Genomic DNA, 21,932 nt, shown 5'->3' on the forward strand with positions numbered 1-21,932 from the left:
GTGGTAACCACAATTGGCCACTATATAGAGTAATGTGTGCACTAAATGTTATGTTTTGTTCTTATTTAGTTACATTTCATTATAGAAAGTATACCTATGTTACAATTATATCTGAAAAATAAAAACTATAATTTGCCTAAATGATTGTAGATGCCTAATGTTACAGTAAAACTGTGTAATCTGTCTTTTACAGTATAGTACTGTAGCATATTTATTTCAGCACTTCTAAGGCCGATTTGAAACATGTATCTCGCATTGTTTGCTGTTGGATGAACTGATTGTTAAAAGTACTAAACTGAAAGAAGATCATATTGTTGTGTTTCAGTGATTAAACCAAATGTTCTCATTACATATTACAATAATCTTGTGTTTGAAATAATGATTATGTGGACTGAAAACATGTGCAACTGACTGAAAGCATTACATCAGGTTTTGAAAATATGACTAGCTGTGTTACAAGATTTTTGTACAGAGAGTTTTAAAAATGTACACCTTACTTGTGAAAATAGTACCAAAGCGAATAAAAAAACTGTATTATCATTAATGTTGAAAACTGTAGACTTTTTCCAGAATTTTGACTAATCTAAATTTTTTTTCATATGCTAGTGAGTGAGGGTGTGTGTGTGTGTGTGTGTGTGTGTGTCTGACCATTATGCGTGTGTGTGACTGTTCATGTCACTGGATGTTTTAGCATGAAACTGCTGTGATGAATCTCATGTTAAACATGCGCCGGTCACGGACCGTAAACAGGAGAGAGACTCTGAGTGTTGCATTATGGGAATGAAGCCCGTTTCAGGATTGTGACATTTACTCCTCATCTAATGAGCGTAATCACACGGCGTTTGGGTCGATCGCTGTTTCTCGGTGGATTGAGATGGACAGTAAATCGCTCTCGTTGCAGTGAGTGTGAGTGAGTGTGTGTGTGTGTGAGTGTGTGTGTTCCACCTGTGAGATCAGAGCTACACTAATGAAGTGAGATTATGTTAATGGATGGTTTTGAATGGTAATTATGACACCAGTGAACTAAAGATCCCAGTGTTCCTCCATAATATCCACAGACGCAGCTCAGGTCCTGTTGGGGGGGGGGGGGGGATACTCTGTGTAAAGCAGTCAGTGTGTGTGTGTGTGTGTGTGTATGTGAGAGAGTTTTGTGTGTGAGTCTGTGCGCATGTTTGAGTGAGTGAATGAGTGAGTCTGTATATGAAGAGTTCAGATGCAAAAGCCTCTAAATGCCATTTGAAATTTTCTTCTAAAATGACCATTTTTATCAAGTTTGTATATTTAAGTTCAGTAATTTCACTTAAATGACAATTAATAGGTAATCTTCATTGCCATTTAAGTGAAATTAGTGAACTTAAATATACAAGCTTGATAAAAATGATCATTTTAGAAGAAAATTTCAAATGGCACAGAGGCTTTTGCATCTGAACTCTTCATAACATTCTCCAGCACTGAGCAAGAGGACCTGAAGGAGGACAGCATGAGCTCGCTGCTGAGAGACACTATCAGATCTAATCATATTCTTCATTAACAGCATTAGTCAACATTCATAAGGACAAACCGTGTGTCTCAACCCAGTTATTTAATGTGTTTTTGCTTTTTAAAATATGCCGCGTGTGCATCAGGAGTATGAGGAGGACACACTCGAGGTGTGTGTGGAGATGAGGACAGCTTTTACTGTGTCTCTGGGTCACAGAGCGAGTACGTGTGTTTTCTTCTCTTGTATTTGCTGGTTTCTTCAGTCACTTCATGGGTTGAGAGTGAGTTTGTGTGAGAGCCAATCAAACGGCTCTGTCGGCAGAGGTCCTGCCAATCAGAGCGCCCCACCTGCTCCAGGCTTTAACTCCGCCCCCCTGGAGTCTCTCAACATCCCAAATGTCATTTTGCTTTGGAAGATTAAGAAGGATTTTCAGGTGTCAGAGTTTAGGAAACTACGATTGAAAGCTTCTGAATAAAGATGGTGCTGATGAGCACAATAACTTTACAATTTAAATAATATAAAATTTGTATTTATTTAGATTTAATTTTTTGTGCAACAATTGCTTTTATCAAAATTAATTGCTTTTATTTTGCTACCAAATCACCTAAAAACGTTTTTACAATAAAATGTCTTTATTGAATGTAACTCGACACTCTTGCCTCATCTAGTATGCGCAGTCCTATGAATATGCAAACGAGCCCCGCCTCCACTCACTCCCTCACACGTTGTTCTGATTGGTTACCAGTGTTGGGAGTAACGCATTACAAAAGTAATACATTACAGTAACATATTACTTTTTGCTGTAACGCAGTAGTGTAAGGCATTACTAATCAATTTTCAGTAATATTTTACTCGTTACATGTTCAGTGAGGCTTGTATTACAGTTGTATTACAGTGTATTGTCTGCTTTTACTTCTTAAAGGCAACAGACTATGTGAAAGTTTTAAAGCAGTCTTTTAGTGCCAGTTCAGAGCGGTCGCGTCTGTAACATTGTTTTTTCCTCATAAATGCGAACACGAAAACTAAAATAAAATGAAAATTTTAAGTTCTATGGAGACTGCAAAACCAACCCTTCCTTATCCAATTACACTCAATCCAGTGTAATTAACAGAATTACAAAAAATATATTTGCCTCCTATTTTTTTTTGTCACGCATGAATGTGTGTCTTTTTTCCCTAATATTAAAAATAAAACATAGACTGATATTTGTCTAATGTCTGGAGTCCTCTAAGGAAATAGCCTATATACGTTTCAATACATGTATTTTCGGATAATTTTTATTTCAAGCTTTGACTGCAAATGTCATGTCCATAATGCTAGACTTCCCCAATTTTAAATAATTTATCCTCAACTAGTTTTGTGGTGTAGGTCTACGTATTTTATAATGTTAACTTCAAATAATACTAATAGCCTAATTTAAAGATAAGGCAGCATTGGATCTGGACGGTAAGGAGAATAACGCTGGAGTTGGAAGAGGTGTGTCGCGATTCTGTAGGTTCGTGGATCTGAGTCGTGTGGCGAATCGCGATTTCGGTTTCATATTGCATATCATTACAGCCCCAAAGTTAAGTACTACTTAGTTATTTTGGTGAAAGTAACTCAAAAGTAATACATGAGTAATGTAACGCATTACAATTCTGAGACAGTAATATTGTAAGGTAATGAATTACTTTTAAATAACAGTAACAAGTAATACCTAATGTATTACAGTTTGGAAGTAACTTGCACAACACTGTTGGTTACAAGGTGGTTTGTGACGTCAGAAACACCAGCGATTTCAAAGCGTGTGTTTGAGACTGTCTTTGGTTCACTGCAGGTTTAAGGAGGAAAGACTCAATGCTTATCCACTTATCAACTTACACACGGTGTGTGTTAAAGCGGATTAAACACACCACATACACACATAAACAACATTAAACACTGGATTTTCATTTAAATAGTGCAATTAAAATATGTTACAATGCAAAAAATCCCAAATTTGTACTAAAATTAAATGGACTTTTCTTCTTTTGTTTTGATTTTGGAGTGAGTCCAGGAAACATGTGATAGCCAGCATCTGAACATCAGAATAACTCCCTCTCTGGTTTCATGTTCATATATGTATTAATCTGCACTGCTATAGCGGGTTAAGAGGGAGTGTGTGCAGTCACGAGTGAAGAGTAATTGCGAGTACAACAGTGTGTGTAATCACACAGAAATTAAGCGTAATTACATGGAATCAGAGGCTAATTATGAAGCATGTAATTACTGTGATTGTTCCAGACGTCAGGCTGTGAAGCTGATCTCTCTCTCTCTCTCTCTCTCTCTCTCTCAGATGGAAGATATCATCGCTCGCATGCAGGACGAAAAGAACGGGATTCCCATCCGGACCGTCAAGAGCTTTTTGTCCAAGATCCCCAGTGTGTTTTCAGGTGTGTTCAGACGATCTTATTTATACAAAACAGCATCTCCTCTCTCTCTCTCTCTCTCTCTCTCTCTCTCTCTCACATTTATTGAAAGTAGTTGATGCCTTCACAAGCCCCCATAAGAGCTGGCGAGTTGAGTTACGAGCTAAGCGCGAAGGGGGGTTTGCAAAATGTGCCGTATTTTTGTACTTCCGCTAGTGGCAGTAATGTCGCAGAAAAGACATGTGTCGCATTTAAAGGAGTAGTTCACTAGTCGGAAAAAACTTTTGCTGATAATTTACTCGCCCCCGTGTCATCCAAGATGTCCACGTCTTTCTTTCCTCAGTCGAAAAGAAATGAAGGTTTTTGATGAAAACATTCCAGGATTTTTCTCCATATAATGGACTTCAATGGGGACCAAACGGTTCAAGGTCCAAATGAGAGTTTCAGTGCAGCTTCAAATGTCTTTAAACGACACCAGACGATGAATAAGGGTCTTATCATGCGAAACGAGCGGTTATTTCAAAACTTATTCCAAAAATGTAACTTTTCTAAGGACAAATGCTAGTCTTGCTCTATTCTGTGAGGCGCGTTTGTAACGTCAAAAGGTCACGGGCGACGTAGCCGGAAGTACAGAGTCAGTGTTTACAAGTTGAACGCATAGGTTGAACGTGCAAACTAACTCAAACGCCGTTTACAAAAAAAGTAATTAAAAGGTAAAACAACGATGTCGGACGATTTTGATTCTGTACTTCCGGCTGCGTGACCTTTTGAACGTAATTACGTATTACGTGACGTTACAAACGCGCCTCACAGAATAGAGCAAGGCTAGCATTTGTCCTCAGAAAAGTTACATTTTTGGAATAAGTTTTGAAATAACCGCTCGTTTCGCATGATAAGACCCTTATTCATCGTCTGGAGTCGTTTAAAGACATTTGAAGCTGCATCTGAAACTGTTAATTACTGTCTTTTGGACCTTGAACCGTTTGGACCCCATTGAAGTCCATTATATGGAGAAAATCCTGGAATGTTTTCATCAAAAACCTTCATTTCTTTTCGACTGAGGAAAGAAAGACATGGACATCTTGGATGACACGGGGGTGAGTAAATTATCAGCAAAAGTTTTTTCAAAAGTGAACTACTCCTTTAAACGTTACGGAGCGTCGGCAGGCTAATTAATGACTTTATAATGATATGGCAATATGGACTGTAGTATTCTGTATTCACACCGTTTCGCTGTCGGTGTTTTAAATGCGCATCTGAAGTGTCAGCGCTGTCCGCGAAGCCTCACGTGTGACACTAAACGTGTCCTCTAGATGGCGCTCTCGCTCTGTGTAACACCAGCCACTCCAGCAACAGAACCAAACCCCGAAAAACTATCGGTGTGATTTTATTTTTTTTACCGATAACCATAGTTCCACCAATCAACTATCGGTACAGATATATCGGCAAAACTGATATACGAACACGAAATCATTCCTAACAATAATTATAAAGCAGATGTGATATGAACTGTCACTGCGATATAAAGCTAGTGGCTCTGAGTCAAACTCTGAGACTCCTGACAGTGACGGAAACCTTTTAATAGTCCTCAAGACTCTGTGTGCTGAGACGTGCTGAGAGATTCCCGAGGAGACGCGAGTGCTAATGAGGAAACCGTCCCACAATCCAAACACTGATCCCAGAACATCCTGAGGAGCCGCTCAGATGAGGACAAACAGAGCAGAGCCATCAAACACACACACTTCAAACACATCACACACACGGCTTTGAAGAGAGGTCACTGACGCGCAAACACACACAGATCCGCTTTACAGAGCGCTCATGTTTTGGCCTTTACATGGAGCCCTGAGATGTTCCCTGTTCATCAGATCATCAGGCTTTTATTCTGTGAACGCATTAATTAGGACCCACAGAACTGATGCATCATGGGAGAACCGCACTGAGAGGATGATGATGGTAATGATGATGATGAGAGTTGTGTGTGTGTGAGACTTCAGATCCTCCTCTGCTGTTTCTGCTGTTATATAATCGAGTGTCTTATATAAGCATCTTCAATAATGACATTTTGAAATGTAGAACCTCTTCAAACGCTCGTGCTTTCTGGAGCAGAGCAACCGATACACTCTCTCTCTCTCTCTCACACACACACACACACACTCAACGGAACACACGTTTCTGAAATAAACATGTAGTCCACAACAAACACACACACACATCATCACACATACACACACTCTCTCACATACACACACACACACTCACTCACTCACTCACACACATACTGTATATGAGACTCACACACACACACACTATCCGTCTTGTTATCACACTCTTCAAACGCTCATGGTTTTTCGGAGCAGAGCCAAAGAGAAACACTCGACACACACACTCTCTCGCTCACTCTGTTTGTAAACACACATGTTTCTGAAATAAACATACAGATCACAACAAACACACACTCTCACTCTGTCTCACATACACGCACACACACATACTGTATGTGACTCTCTCTCTCTCTCTCACACACACACACACACACACACACACACACCAAACCCTCAAAAGCCTTAGCAAATCCACAAAAAGACAGTTAATAATGCTCGGAGACGAAGATGGCGGAGTGTGTGCGGTGTGAAGTAGGGCGAGAGTGTGTGTGTGTGTGTGTGAGATCCATACGGACCCGCTGTCTGAGACCCACAGAGTGATAATTAAAACAGGATAAATTTAGCTGCTGGGAACAGCTGGTGTTGCTGCTCATGTGTGTGTGTGTGTGTGTGACAGTCACATACAGTATGTGTGTGAGACATAGAGTGAGTGTGTGCACGTGTGAGAGTGTGTGTGTGTGTGTGAGGAACGGAGAGAGACACCAGAAACAAACACTGTCGCAGAATATTTACTCCATTCATCACACGAGTTTGGTCCTGTTGCGATGGAGTTTCGTTACTCGTGTCGTGTGTGACATTAAATGAAAGTCTTTCCAGAGCTCATGCTTCAGTTCCCTCGCTGCGCTGTGTGTTAGGAGTATTGTGTCACTTCACATAAGAAGTGCTTCAGTGAAAAACAGTTCATTAAAACAGTTGTGTTACTGTAAGTTGGACGAACAGTTCAAAACTGTTGTAATCACCATTTTATTAGAAAGAAATGAATTCTTTTATTCAGCAAGGATACATTAATTTGATCAAAAGATACAATGTAACAAAAGTTGCTCCATCTCATGAATGCTGTTCTTTTCATCAAAGAATCCCGAATGATACAATGTAACGACTTCCAGAAAAATGTGAAGCGGCACGACTGTGTTCAACTTAAAATGACAAAATGCTGATGTTTTTTTTTAAATTATGAGAATAAAATGTGAAATTATGAGTAAAAATTATGAGAACAAAAAAGTAATTCTGAAATTAGTTAAAATCATGACTTAAAAAAAATCATAATTCGGACAAAAAAAAGACAAAATTAAAAATTAAAAGTCATAATTATAATGAGATAAGTCAAAATTATGACTTAAAAAGTTAAAAATAATTATATATATTATAATATATATATATATATATATATATATTATATACATATATAATATATAATATATATTATATATTATAATAATTATTAAATATATTAAATTGATATAATTTCAACTTTTTATGCCATAATTATGATTTATGAAAGCATGATTTTGTCTTTTTTGACTTTTGTTGTTTACTTCCTTTATTTCTGCGAATAATCGTGCAGTTGCGTGAATCGTTGTGAGATCTGTATTAACCCCGTGTGCCGTCTCCTCGAGGCCCAGACGAGCGCGTTCACACTGAGGTCGGGTCGGCACAGGAAGTGTTCTAGTTTCTCTGTGATCTGGGTCTGGTGTGCGATCGCCATCAGAACATGTTCTCGTCCAGGATCTGTGTAATGTAAGCCAGGATGCTCTTATTTCTCCGGCCCCTGAAGACGTCTCTCGCACCGGCTGCTCCCGAAACCTACTTTCCCTGCGTCTCGTTCGCCTGCGCTAATGAGCCCTCGTCACCTGACTGATCACATGACTGATCACATGACTGATCACATGACTGATCTGAGACATGCAACACACAGGTCAAGAGCTGCTTCTGAAGAGGAGACGACGCATGATGATCTGGGGACTTTAACCAGGAATACAGTTTTAAAAATTAATAATCCGTTTTGACCCCACACTCTAAAAAATGCTGGGTTGTTTTAACCCAACTTTGGGTCAAATATGGACTAACCCAGCCGTTGGGTTAAATTTTTACATTACATTTTTAACCCAACATTTCGGGTTTGTCCATATTTGACCCAAAATTGGGTTAAAACAACCCAGCATTTTTTAGAGTGCATGCGAGGAATGCTTCAGGGCACATTAAAAACCTAAAAATGCTCAAAATTCTAACTAAAAATGCTAAACCTTGAACAAAAAAATATTTTATTATTATTTTATATTGTGTGTCTGAATGCACTGACTTTAGGACCCAGTGGAACAGCTCATGCTCCATTTACAGATGAAACGCAAAAAATTAGAATATGGTGCAAAAGTTCATTTATTTCAACAACCTTAAAGGTGAAACTAATATATTATATAGACTCATTACATGCAAAGTGAGATATTTCAAGATATTTTGTGATAATTTTGGCTTACAGATATGAAAACCCAAATTCAACATTAGAATATTGTGGAAAGGTTTTCATAAGCTATAAGCCATAATCATCAGAATTATCACAAAATATCTTGAAATATCTCACTTTGCATGTAATGAGTCTATATAATATATTAGTTTCACCTTTTAAGTTGAATTACTGAAATAAATGAACTTTTGCACCATATTCTCATTTTGATAGAGCTATAAGCCCATCTAGAGTCATGAAATATCATGTGTTATTATTAGAGGATCTGCAGACTCCCGATGTCAGATATTTAGAGCTGAATTAAAAGGTTTATGCATGAAATTGTGAGTTATTTTGAATTTAAGATGTGCTTAAAGTACTATGTATTGAGCAAATCTAGTCATTTAAACAGCAGGAGGAGGGATGAGTGTGTGCACGGGGTCAGCCGGAGGACACGCGTGATGTGTGTGTGTGTGTGTCATGCAGATCCTCATTGTGTGTTCCAGGCTCTGAGATCGTCCAGTGGATGCAGAAGAACCTGAGCATTGAGGATCCAGGTACAGTAGCGCTTCTCCTCGCACACCACAGCGCGGTAAACTCATTAGCTGGAGATTGTCGGACCGTTCATGGTTCTTTAATTAAGCAGAAGGTGCCGGCCGTGAACACACGCCTTGAGGAGGAAATCAAACGCTGGCATTTACATCCACGAGCGCATTGATCTGAGCTCGATTAGTTTAGCCTAACGTGACCTTCTTAAAATCAGCCGCTGGTTTACAAGCAAAGGAGACGTGGACGATCACGCCAGCTCCTTCAACACACACCATATGTAAGTTGATAATTGGACAGCATAGAGAGCCTAAGTCCCGCCCCTCCGCTTCCGGCTCATGGGACCTAATTTTGGAAAAAATATGTATGGGAGTCAATGACAACTTATCTCTTTATTCCGTCTGAACTGTGCCCTCAATTACACATATGATGTTTGTCAATTTAAAATATAATTCTGAAAGTCGAAAACCTCGCAGTTTGTCATAAAACAGAAGAGTAACTTTTAGTTTTATGTGAAAATCGCTCAATGAACTACATCTCCCAGGAAGCGAAACAACGAGGGAGATCCGCTGCTCGTGTGTGTGTGCAGTCTGGTACAAAACACTCAGGCATGACGGCGTAACGTTACGATTATAACGCAACAATGACAGACATTAGCCTCAGCAAAGTAAACCTCATTCATTGAGAGGAAATGTGTGCCTTTGGGATTTGTAGTCTTTGTAATTACGTATTTTCACAGTCTTATACCTCAACGGTTTTACATCAAACTGCGACTTTCTTTACTTTAAAATGTATCTTTTAAATTGACAAACATCATATGTGTAATTCAGGGCACAATTCAAACCAGATCAAAATATTTGTTGTCTCTCGCCATTGACTACCATACAATATCTTTCCGAAATAAGGTCCCAACGTGGTCGACCGGAAGGGGAGGGGCTTAGGCTGTCTATTGCTGAGTATTTCCTCCTTAAAACTGCAGTGAACCAAAGACAGTCTCAAAAACACGCTTTGGTGTTTCTGACGTCACAAACCAGCAGATCAGATCAACACGTGATCGTCAGCCGGTGGATCTCTGAGTGAGGGAGTGAGTGGAGGCGGGGCTCATTTGAACGCTCTGATTTCTGTCTTTGTGTCTTTTTAAAAGTGATTTCTAGACTGGAAACGGCACATCTCTGATGGTGTCGCTCGAGGAGATGCTAGTTCTTCTGCTAACCCTCTTTAGCGCTCACTCTGACACGAGCCAGAGGAAATGATGCGCTTTATTGTTGAGTTGAACTTTGCCTTTAAGTTCTTTGTAGAATTGAGCTGAGCAACTGTATTTACTCAAACAGAGGACGTTTATTACTCTGTAAGGACACACACACACACTTTCTCACTCACTCACTCACACACACACACACTGATGGAGCTCTGAGATCTGTAACGACTCCAGACAGAAAAATCCCTGAGATGAGGCGATTAACGGTGTGTGTGTGTGTGTGTGTGTGTGTGTGTGTTGCAGTGGAGGCTCTTCATCTGGGAACACTGATGGCCGCTCACGGTTATTTCTTCCCCATATCGGATCACGTCCTCATCCTGAAGGACGACGGGACCTTCTACCGGTTTCAGGTGAGATTCTCTCTCGTGATTGGCTGAGAACTTCACGTGATCGGCTGAGACCTCTCGTGATTGGCTGAGAACTGTATACAAGATATGACACGGATCATTGCATTATAATGTTTGTACTGTGTCTCTCATGTTGATGAATATGATGATGAGGAAACTTGATGCCATTCATATTCATATTGATATTCTGATTCATGTTCACGATATCATTCATAATCCAATTCAAATTCATGAATATTCTGATGCTTATTCCTATAAATGATGTCATTCATATTCATGTATATGGTCACGGTAATGAGCAGGTTTGCTGATTGCAGTGATTGCAGTAAACCTCGGTTCTACACACACACACACACACACACACGTGTGGTTGAGATGTTCAGTCGGCCGCATCATTTTTCTGTTTGGCGAATCATGTGATTCATGTTCAGGTCACATGTTTCCGAGATGATGATTGAGTTCATGAGTGTTTCTGATCGCAGACGCCGTACTTCTGGCCATCAAACTGCTGGGAGCCAGAGAACACTGACTATGGTAAGAACACACACTCACACACACACACACACACACACACTCACTCTGCTGTTCTTGAGCGGCTGTCCTGAAACATGAGAAAGTGTCGGACAACATCAGAACAATCGATCAACACACTCTACATGGTGTTCAACTCCGTATCTCTCCTGTCACACACACTCCTGTCACACACACTCACACATTCGTCCAACTAATGACATGATGGTTCATTAATCACATGTAAACTCCCCAAATGAAGATTTCAAAGAGATGATGTCATTTCATTACAATGAATTATTTAATCTACAGTAAATACACACACACGCACACATATATATATATATATAGAGAGAGACAGAGAGAGAGTGACATGTAATGAAAGTTAAAACAATTACATAAAATAATTATAATTACATAACTGCAGAAGCTTTAATAACTGAATATTCATGAGCGTTTACACTCGTTCTAACGAATGATGCGGATCACAGGTTGTTGTTTTAAATATATTTTTTACTCATTTTTTAATAGCGATTTGTCTGCAATTTTTACTCAATACAATATTTCACAGCTTGTCATGTTATATTCATTATAAAATATTTCCAGAACTTTTTACCATTTTTTTTAAGACCTTACAAATGTTCTACTTTAAAATGTTCCTTATTTCCACATGTTTTAATGATTAGTTTCTGTGACTGGTGTGTGCGGGAGAGCTGCGCCCCCTGCTGGACAAACACTAATATAATATAAAGCTCATTTACTGTCCTGTCATCACAACAACAAATCAAATCAGTGTGTTTCAGTGCAGTGATGTCATCAAGATTCACACTATCCTGTATGAAAACACTCTCTCTCTCTCTCTCTCTCTCTCTCTCTCTGCAGCCGTTTACCTCTGTAAGCGAACGATGCAGAATAAAGCTCGTCTGGAGTTGGCCGATTATGAAGCTGTAAGCGTCTTCCTCTGTTTATGAAATAATGAAAAGCCATTTTTAAAATGTGAATGTTTTATTGTTCCCGCACATCTTATTTTGTGTTTTATGGAATAAAGCAAATGCATACTGTGTGTGTGTGTGTTCATGCATGTGTGTGTTCATGTGTGTGTGTGTTTGCCGCAGGAGAGTTTGGCGAGACTACAGAGAGCTTTTGCACGTAAATGGGAGTTTATATTTATGCAAGCAGAAGCACAAGCGAAGTAAGTGACCAGATCTCAGATCAGTGTCTTTAACCTCTGACAAACATCAACACACTCAGATCTGCATCAGTGTGTGTGTGTGTGTGTGTGTGTGTGTGATCTCTCCTGTCAGAGTGGACAAAAAACGGGACAAAATCGAGCGCAAGATCCTGGACAGTCAGGAGCGGGCATTCTGGGACGTGCACAGGCCGGTGGTGAGCTCATACACACACACACACACACACACACACACACACACACACAAACACACACACACACACACACACACATATTTAATAATCAATTAATGATTTAAGAGTCTTTAAACTGTCTAAAACTGTTGATGGCGCATTAATAATAATCGTGTGTGTGTGTGTGTGTGTGTGTGTGTGTGTTGCAGCCTGGCTGTGTGAACACAACTGAAGCCGACATAAAGAAATCCTCACGGATGAAGCAGCCGCACAAAACACGGAAGGTACACACACACACACACACACACACACACATTAACAGCAAATTTAAGACTCCTCAACAGGATTTTATTGTGTCCCAAAAGAGATCGTCTGTCGTTTATTAAGAATGAGACACACACTAACGAGTTTGTGGTCATGTGTGTGTGTTTGCAGTCAGTTTACGGTTTACAGAACGACATCCGGAGCCTCAGTCCGACTCACACACCAATACCAGAGGTGAAGGAGCCCACGGAGGACGAGCTGCGGGACCAGGTACACACACACACACACACACACACACACACATCTTTTGATCCTTGAGCCTCATTCATTGATCTGTCGAGTATTGGACTGTGCATCACCTGACCAAACGATCTCCAGATCCAGCACTGGCACACACAGCTGGACCGACACCGCTTAAAGATGTCCAAAGTGGCCGAGAGGTGAGCCAACGGCCCAGATTTAATTTTTCAGGATTATTTGATCAACAGAAAGTTTAAAAAAACAGCATTTATTTGAAATAGAAAATGATCAGAATCAACTGAATGCAGATCTTGATTATCATTAACGATGATTAATCTGTGTGTAGTTTGCTGGGTTACTCAGAACAGTATGTGGAGTACGACCCGTTCTTCACCACACCGGAGCCGTCCAACCCCTGGATCTCTGATGACATCACTTCCTGGGAGCTGGAGGCCAGGTGTGTGTCACTCGCTCAAAAATTAAATGTTCATTAAGTAAATTAAATGAACAGGCTTTTCAGTGTCCTGAATCACGTTCTTAAAGAGGATCAAACGTTATTATTACTCTTTTATTCTTCAGAAACTCTCGCAGTCATGAACAGGACTGGGCTATCTAACAGATTTTTAGATTATGTAGATCAATCTGATTGATGTTTTTTTAAACAACAATTTTATTTGTCAAAAATCGTCACGAGTTCGAACAACATTTCCATTTTCCATTACAACAATAAAAAAAAGAAGGAAAATGTACAAATAATAATGCAAAAAAAAAAAAAAACAGCGATAACATAGGCGAATTGTCTATATACTCTCAATATCCATCAATTCCACGAAGGGGTCACTATCTAGACTCTCCGAAAAGTTATAAAACACTTTCCAAATGGACCAAAAGATATCTGGCTTGTTTTTCCAAAAGTAGGTAATCTTTTGTAAGGCAAGATGTGAGGTCATCCCCTTTATCCATTGAGACACGCCGGGACTTTCTTCTTTTTTCCAAGTATATGCTATTACACGTTTAGCTTCTAACAAACAAAGAATTAGCAATAATATTTCATGTTTGGTGATTTCAAAATTGAGAGGACAAACATGCAATATACACAGCTTTGGATCAAGAGGAATTGCTTTACTAATGATTTGGCTTATAACATTAAGTCAAAAGCGATTAACTTTAGTGCATTCCCACATACAGTGGAATAAAGTTCCCTTTTCTTGTTTACATTTGTAGCTCATATCAGGAATATTTGGGTTAAAGTGATGTAACTTAAAATCTGATTGATGTTAATCTTCTCCACTAACAACAAACACATCACACGCTGAATGTCCCAGATCCGGCCCACATCACACGCTGAATCCACATGTCCCGGATGTGGGCCGGATCTGGGCTGACACTATGTTCCCGTCTGGGCTGTGTAAGTTATTAAACGTTAATCCCGTGTCTCCGTCTCCCAGTAAAGAGCCCGGGCAGCAGCGGGTGAAGCGCTGGGGATTCGGGTTCAACGAGGTTCTGAAGGATCCAGTCGGGAGAGAACAGTTCCTGAAGTTCCTGGAGTCTGAGTTCAGCTCGGAGAACCTGAGGTAAGACCAGCTGACGGGTTAGGCATCGCTGGACATTGATTGGCCAGTGCTTTGCTTGGTAACACTTGGTAACACACACATATGTTACATGTAATTACCATGTCTTTAATTTTGTAACAGAACAATATATATATATTTTTTAATGTTTTTACTCAACATTTGTGCAGTTTTTGGAGGATTTATGATATCTTTTAAATATCTATAAATAAATAAATAAATATTTATTTATCATTGGACTCAAAATAGACAAAATTCATCATCAAAATCAGAAATAACGCAGAACATAGACAGAAATGACAGAAATAAAGTGGCACACTTTCAAAAATGCAAAAAACTTCCACAATCCAAAATAATCATGCTCACACACGTGCACACACACACACACGTGCACACACACATATAGAGGAATACAACAGGAATACATACAGACTATAAAAACTGTTCCCTTATCATTTGTAAAATAAAATACTTTAAAATGCAGAACCACTGCAACACTAAGACACATTGAAAATGTGCACACACACACACACACACACACACACACACACACACACACACACACACACACACACAGGAATACATTTGTAAGGCTATAAAAAAGATAAAAGAGATGAGACCAACTATTGTTCTATTTTTCTAAACCATTGTTCCTAGTTGTTCGATTTTCTTCCCAATTTACTTTTTTTTTTTTTTTACAAATATTTTATTTTTACTGCTTTATTTGATAATTTCTTATTGCTGTTCAGTTGAAATAAATGATCAAATCTTAAGACTCCAACATTTCTCTTTGTAACATGTTCTGGTTTGATTCTAATCATAATGTAACATTATTGAAAAACTGTTGTTTTTTCAGTACAAAAACAAATGCTAAACTTTGACAAAAAGTATTTTATTTTTGTTATAATTGTGATTTTATAATATTTAGATATGAATCCAACTGAATCCAACTTTAGAAACTATTATCTTTCAGTAATTGAAATAGTATATAGGCCTAGTGGAGCTCTATAGTCATCTAGTGGTTAAAGTGACTTATTACAAATTTTAACCTGTATTTTCCAAAAAATGGGCAAAAAACTTACATTCAACCTTGTAAAATTATCCATGGTATCCCCAGGAATGAAAGTTAGAAATCTGGGTCTTTTATAAAGTTTATTTAACATAAAATGTTAAATAAATATTTAAATAAATATTTATTTATTTATTATAGAAAAAAAAAATAATCCTCCAAAAACTACACAAAAGTTGAGTAAAAACATTAATAAACAGAGTAAAATTATATTTGTTAAAAAAAATATATTATTCTGTTACAAAATTAAATGTTATTGTCTGGGGTCTGATAGACCCCGAAGACCAGAATTGTGACTTTTTTTTGAAGACCATCAGAGGATTAAAAGACGTCTAAACCTGCTAGAATAGACGAGTCATCAATTACATAACAAAGAAACTAAGCGAGTCGTCTATTCCTGGGCTGTGGTTTCGAGGTCTTTAAATGTTCACTGATATGTTGCCCGGCTTTAGCCCAGACGTCAGGGCCGTGTTTGACGGATATTAGATGTCCCTGTGTCCAGTCCAGTGGTTTGAAGGGCATCTTGTGCGCAGGTTCTGGCTGTCGGTGCAGGAGCTGAAGAAGCGGCCCATCCGGGAGGTTCCCAGCAGAGTTCAGGAGATCTGGGAAGAGTTCCTCGCTCCGGGAGCGCCCAGTGCCATCAACGTCGACTCCAAGAGCTACGACAAGACCACGCAGAACGTCAAAGACCCCGGCCGATACGCTTTCGAAGACGCTCAGGTGTGTGTGTGTGCGGTTACACCTCTCATTATGACCAGATATTCACATTCACATCGTTTTAAAGCAGCTTTCAGAACATCACGGTTTACAGCGATCTGTTCATATTCAGAAATGTACATCTAGCTTCAAATGTGTTCATACACACAGTTGTATACATCGTTTAAATGATCTAAAGGTGTGTGTGCGCCTAAAAGCCAAAACTGGCAAAATACATCCACTCACTCCCTCACATGTATGCGGCCACACACACACACACACACACACTACACAAGATATCCCAGCTGGATTCCATTAAATCGACAAGGTTTGTGAAATTAAATGTTTATTAGATATTCAGAGATGCTCATTGGCTGAACGCTGACGGTAAACGAGAGAGTGTTTGCCTTTTCTGTTACAAATAATATATTTCTTTTCCACATAACATTTACTTTCTTTGTTTAGCAGTTCTGTCAACGCGGTGTTAGATATGAGTGACAGAGATCGTGTGATAAACTGTGTGATCAGCGCCGCCCGTCAAAATAAAAGTCCCACTCCGACACGTCAGCCAATCAGCAAACCTTATTGGCAGATATATCGGTTTATAATGAGACCCCAGAACACGAGTCAGCGTGAGGATTTCTTCCTCCTCCTTCTCATCATCTTCATCATCATGTGTTTCTCCACCAGGAGCACATCTATAAGCTGATGAAGAGTGACTCGTACAGCCGCTTCATCAGGTCGAGCGCCTACCAGGAGATGCTGCAGGCCAAGAAAAAGGTAAAGCCCCTGAAGCGCCTGGAGACCTCCATCTGACGCTGGCCTCGACTCGCGCACACACACACACACACACACACAAGCACGTGTGACCGGCTGGACATCATCAGCACCTCCAGGACGACTGGCTTCTGCTGTCGAAACAGAGAGTGTGTGTTTGGGTTCTGTTTGTTAGCTGACACACTTTTACACGGCACACACTCTTACCACGAGCCTGATACACACGATCTGCTCCTCAGAGACTGACACGCCAGTAATACATTATATATATATATATATATCTGAGCAACGATTAATCACGTCCAAAATAAAAGTTTGTGTTTACATAATATATGTGTGTGGACTTTATATAATTATTTTATATATATAAATACACACAAATGCATGTATATATTTAAGAAAAATGTGTTATTAAAATATCTTAAATATATTCATGCATATATATATATAATTTATATTATATATAAATATCAATATTTTATATATAAAACACATTTTTCTTAAATATATACATGCATGTGTGTGTATTTATATATATAAAATAATTATTCACAGTGCACACACATATATTATGTAAACACAAACTTTTATTTTGGACGTGATTAATCGTTGGCCAGATATATATATAATATTTCACTTTTCATTTGAAAAGCCTCTTCTTTCTCTAAAGTTTGGAAATACTAATACCTTTTGTATGTTTAAAGATAATACTTTACAGTGAGTAGCGCTCACTCACAGATCTCGTGTAAAGGTGTGTGTGTGTGTGTGTGTGTTTTCTCATATCATGATGTCATCGTTCTGCTTAAGTTGCTCGTTTGTTTCTTTTTTCACTGTATGTCTTTGAGTTATTTCTATTAAACTCTTGTTTCCGCCACATCTTCGCTTCTGCTCTTCTTTCTCGCGTGTGTGTGTGTGTGTGTGTGTGTGTTCTGTCTCGCGTGTTCTTCTGTTCTGTCCCGTTGTGTTGAAGTGATGAAACTAGAAGAGCTGAGGATGATTGTCTGGTAAGTGTGTAGTTTTGTGTAGTTTTGTGCAGACGGATCAGTGTCGTTCTTTTCATCATCAGTTATAAACCAGTTTGGAATATTTATTAAGTTTTCTGAAGGGTCATGTGACACTGAATGATGATAAACTCAGCTTTATCACAGGAATAAATTACACTTCACTGTATATTCATATAGAAAACAGATGATTTACATTACAATAACTTTATTTTTGATCAAATAATGCAGCTTTGGTGAGCAGAAGAGACTCTTTCAACAATATTAATAAATCTTAATCATTCCACCGTATTCCAAAAATATTTAAGAACATATCTGCTAGTTATATGAAAACATGACCTGAAAGATTTTGGGGATTGACTACATTTTAAAAAAAGTGTATTATTTTTTCAGGCCGAGCAACTACTTTCTAAATGTAATTCTCCAGTCCTGTTAGAAAAACGAAACTAGCTTGAGCAGATCTCTGCTGATATACAGTAACTGTGTCTAATATGTTTATTTGAGCAGTTTTTACTACTAAGGTCCAGTCTCTCGAACTCTTTCTCTCTTCCTTCACAGAAAAGCAAGAATCTGTTCTAGGATCTGAATCCCAGGTGAGACTTTACATTTGCATGAAATGATCACATGTGCATGGTCAATAAAACCATCATGGTTACATTTGGAGACGATATAAAGAGTAAAGCAGGAGACTTCATTACATCAGTCTTGACAGGTTTTATTTTATATAAATATTTAGTTAAAGGGGTCATGACATGCATTTATATATATATATATATATATATATATATATATATATGATCAGTTTTTAATGTGCGTCAGTAAACGCCCGCTGTTTCTGATTGGCTGACGTCACTGCATAGGAAACAGTATCAACGACGTCCACACGCTAGGGTTTTAAAAAACATCATCATTTAACAGCACCATTCAAATAACCCAGCCAGTGGGCGGGGCCTGTGGTTTGGTGCTGTACACACCCATTGGTCGATGTCTTTCTCTGGGGGTGGGCGTATGCAGATGTGTTTGCTCATGTGACGTCACAGATCCAGTAATATGAAGATATTGGAGCTGCTTTTATTGAGGGCGTTTAAAACTGAAACCCTCAGGATATTTTAATGCTATATGTCAAAAGATCAGTCGTGACCCCTTTAAATAAGTCTTTACCGGCCTAATTAATCAAACCGGCCCTGCAATTTAATAAAATAATATATATTATGGATACTGATAACTGGTATTTAATGATATTTGATGATTTGGTAATTGCTTTGAATTGATGCATCACAAAAGATTGTCTGTTTCAAAGTTTTGGAAAGCTTCATTTCTCCGCCGGATGTGTATTATCGGTGTTGGATGAACTCAGTGTTAATGGATGTCTGTATAATATAGTCGAGCTGAGGGACTGAACCGCCATTGATCTTGCGTGTGTGTGTAGTGTCGATGGGAGAACATGTTGGTGTGTGTGACGTGTGTTCATGTGTTTCTCTCAGCCGTCCCTGATCGAGACGCTGTATAATCACTCTCCTCTGCCGGGGATTATGGGGATTATCTGTACATTACTGTATCTACGGCTCGTCATCACGGGGCGTCTCGTTCCTCCACGGGGATTCAGGAGAGCCAGTCGTCATCCGCGAGTCTGAGCGCATTCTTCCGGTGTGTGAACACACATTCATCCGCTTCGTCCTTCATGCATCTGACCGCTCACACTTCTTTTTATACCACATGTTCCCTTGTTTTGTAGACGTGTTCAGATCATGAGGAGATACACACTCCCTGAATGATGAACGCCGTATAAGACAGACTCTCGCGAGTGTTAGCGTCACACACTTTTGATTTAAAAACAGTAAAAACATCCTTCACAGAAAGATCCGGCTTTCATAGACAACCGTGTCTGAGGTCGAGGACGTCTCGTTTTTGAAGCTCCTTACATTGGCAATAAAAACAGCGGTCAATACACATACATTCATTCGCTCATTGTTGTTCAGGATAGCGTGATACGTCATCGCTTACATCATCGCTCGCGTCACACTGTACGTCACTCCTTCTGTCGGGCTTTTGAGGAACGTTCCTGCGATCCAAAGATTATCAGCGGAGAGAACGGAAAACTGTCTTGCTTGTTTCATTTACAATATAGATTCTATGACTCTGTACATAATTCCAATCTTAAATAAAGAGACTCGAGAGATGAAACGCAGCTGTCTGGGAATCATTTTTCTGCCGTAAGTTATTTATTTTTATTAAAAACATTTTTATTTAATTATTTAAACATTTTTAAAGATTGTCATCTTAAAACACTTTGATCAGACCAGTCATGTTAAATTTGTAAATCATGATCAGGGGAATGAAGTGTGGTCGTACCTTCAACAACAAACTAAATAAATGAATAAATAAATAAAAGCTAAATTAATGTTCTGAGTTCTAGAAACTGTTGCAAGCTCAATGTCTTGAGAGATGGATGAACTGTGAAGATGAAAGTGACACACACACACACACACCTGAAGAGATTAGAGGAGTCTGTGTGTGAGTGTGTGTCCAGCAGGTGTCGCTGTATTAAAGTCGAACACACACACGCGTTACACGAGGAAAACTAGTCAAATCAGTCACTCCATTTTTTTGTACTTGGAATGTCATAAACTCAATACATACAATAACATATTGCTGTAAATATTATGTCTAATGACTTTTCGTTGTAGTTTTAACAAGAAACATCACAATCGACAGTCCAACTGGGCTCTAGATCTAATTAATCAATGAATATTTTACTAATGATGATGGAAATCAATATGTTTATATTACTGACTGTCCTTGACGGACTCAAGAGATGAAAACATTTCACTGACATTTTTGTGGCATTTCCAGAAGCCGTTAAAGCACACAACTAAATTACAATACGATAAAAAATGTCTAGATTCATATGAATCAATCTTCAAATTAAGAAGCAATAAAACAAATATCACAAACTAGAAACTGCAAAATATTCAGGATTTTATAAATTGCATTTATTTATTTAGTATCTATATTTGACATAACAGATATTTATTTTCCACAAGACAATACCAGTCCATAATTTACAGAAATGACTGTTGATGATGCGCCAGTGTGATGATGATAATGATAATCAGTGTTCTGTGGTGATTGTTGAGCTCAATGTTTCCCAGCATGCACTGCAGGATCCAGCATTATAAACTGACGCTCGTGATGAGACATGAAGAGAGCAGAACACGACCACTCCTGGACATCAGCAGGGCAGATAAATATATAACTTTAACTTAAAAAAAATGTGAAAATTGCTTAACTTATTTCTAAAGTGATGCAAGATTCAACTCATAAGTCCGTTTAATGAAGCCTAATGACGTAAACAAAAAGTTGATTATATATATTTTTTTAAAAAGATCTGATTTTACAGATCAGTGTGATGTCAGATCAAGACAAGTTCACTTAAAACAGCTGACATCTGTAGAGAGTGTGTGTGTGTGTGTGTGTGTGTGTGTGTGTGTCTGAGAGGGAGTGTGAGAGAAAAAAATAGAGAGGCAGAGGGGGTGTGTGTGAGAGAGAGAGAGAGAGAGAGAGAGAGAGATTTATAGAGTCACCTCGAGAATTGAGCATCAGAGTCTCGGAGAATCGGACAGAATCACAGACTCCTGAGGAACATCGATCTTCATCTCCATGGGTTTCACCATCATCATCATCGAGGTGAGTGTGTGTGTGTTTGTGTGTTTCTGTTTATATTACATTGTGGGGACCAAATGTCCCCACAAGTATAGTAAAACCTGAAATCAGCTAGATTGTGGGGTCCAGCCAGCGGTCCCCCTGAGGAAAACAGCG

General features: G+C 38.8%; 2 protein-coding genes across 4 annotated transcripts in view; both read left to right on the forward strand.

The window, feature by feature from the left end:
• Positions 1-20,666, forward strand: part of rgs7b (regulator of G protein signaling 7b) — a 28,321-nt gene extending 7,655 nt beyond the window's left edge. Inside the window, exons 3-18 of one of the 3 annotated variants that reach the window (XM_089122445.1) lie at positions 3,795-3,891; positions 8,979-9,029; positions 10,520-10,626; positions 11,106-11,157; positions 12,016-12,080; positions 12,249-12,325; positions 12,438-12,519; positions 12,705-12,779; positions 12,931-13,029; positions 13,138-13,199; positions 13,346-13,456; positions 14,448-14,573; positions 16,173-16,359; positions 17,026-17,115; positions 18,672-18,706; positions 19,543-20,666. In XM_089122445.1, coding sequence (XP_088978571.1) covers positions 3,795-3,891; positions 8,979-9,029; positions 10,520-10,626; positions 11,106-11,157; positions 12,016-12,080; positions 12,249-12,325; positions 12,438-12,519; positions 12,705-12,779; positions 12,931-13,029; positions 13,138-13,199; positions 13,346-13,456; positions 14,448-14,573; positions 16,173-16,359; positions 17,026-17,115; positions 18,672-18,692 — 1,302 coding nt within the window. In that variant the 3' untranslated portion in view covers positions 18,693-18,706; positions 19,543-20,666. Of the gene's footprint in view, positions 1-3,794; positions 3,892-8,978; positions 9,030-10,519; positions 10,627-11,105; positions 11,158-12,015; positions 12,081-12,248; positions 12,326-12,437; positions 12,520-12,704; positions 12,780-12,930; positions 13,030-13,137; positions 13,200-13,345; positions 13,457-14,447; positions 14,574-16,172; positions 16,360-17,025; positions 17,167-18,671; positions 18,707-19,542 lie in introns of those variants that run through there. The other 2 variants (XM_039651355.2, XM_089122444.1) reach the window with 2 other exon arrangements.
• A 7-nt stretch (positions 20,667-20,673) lies between these two features.
• grem2b (gremlin 2, DAN family BMP antagonist b) overlaps positions 20,674-21,932 on the forward strand; it is a 77,366-nt gene continuing 76,107 nt past the window's right edge. Inside the window, exon 1 of the mRNA XM_089122446.1 lies at positions 20,674-21,800. The gene's annotated coding sequence lies outside the window, so the exon portion shown is untranslated. The remainder of the gene's footprint in view (positions 21,801-21,932) is intronic.

The sequence above is a fragment of the Pimephales promelas genome, chromosome 17, assembly GCF_988280905.1.
Source record: "Pimephales promelas chromosome 17, fPimPro1.hap1.1, whole genome shotgun sequence".
Lineage (NCBI taxonomy): Eukaryota > Metazoa > Chordata > Actinopteri > Cypriniformes > Leuciscidae > Pimephales > Pimephales promelas.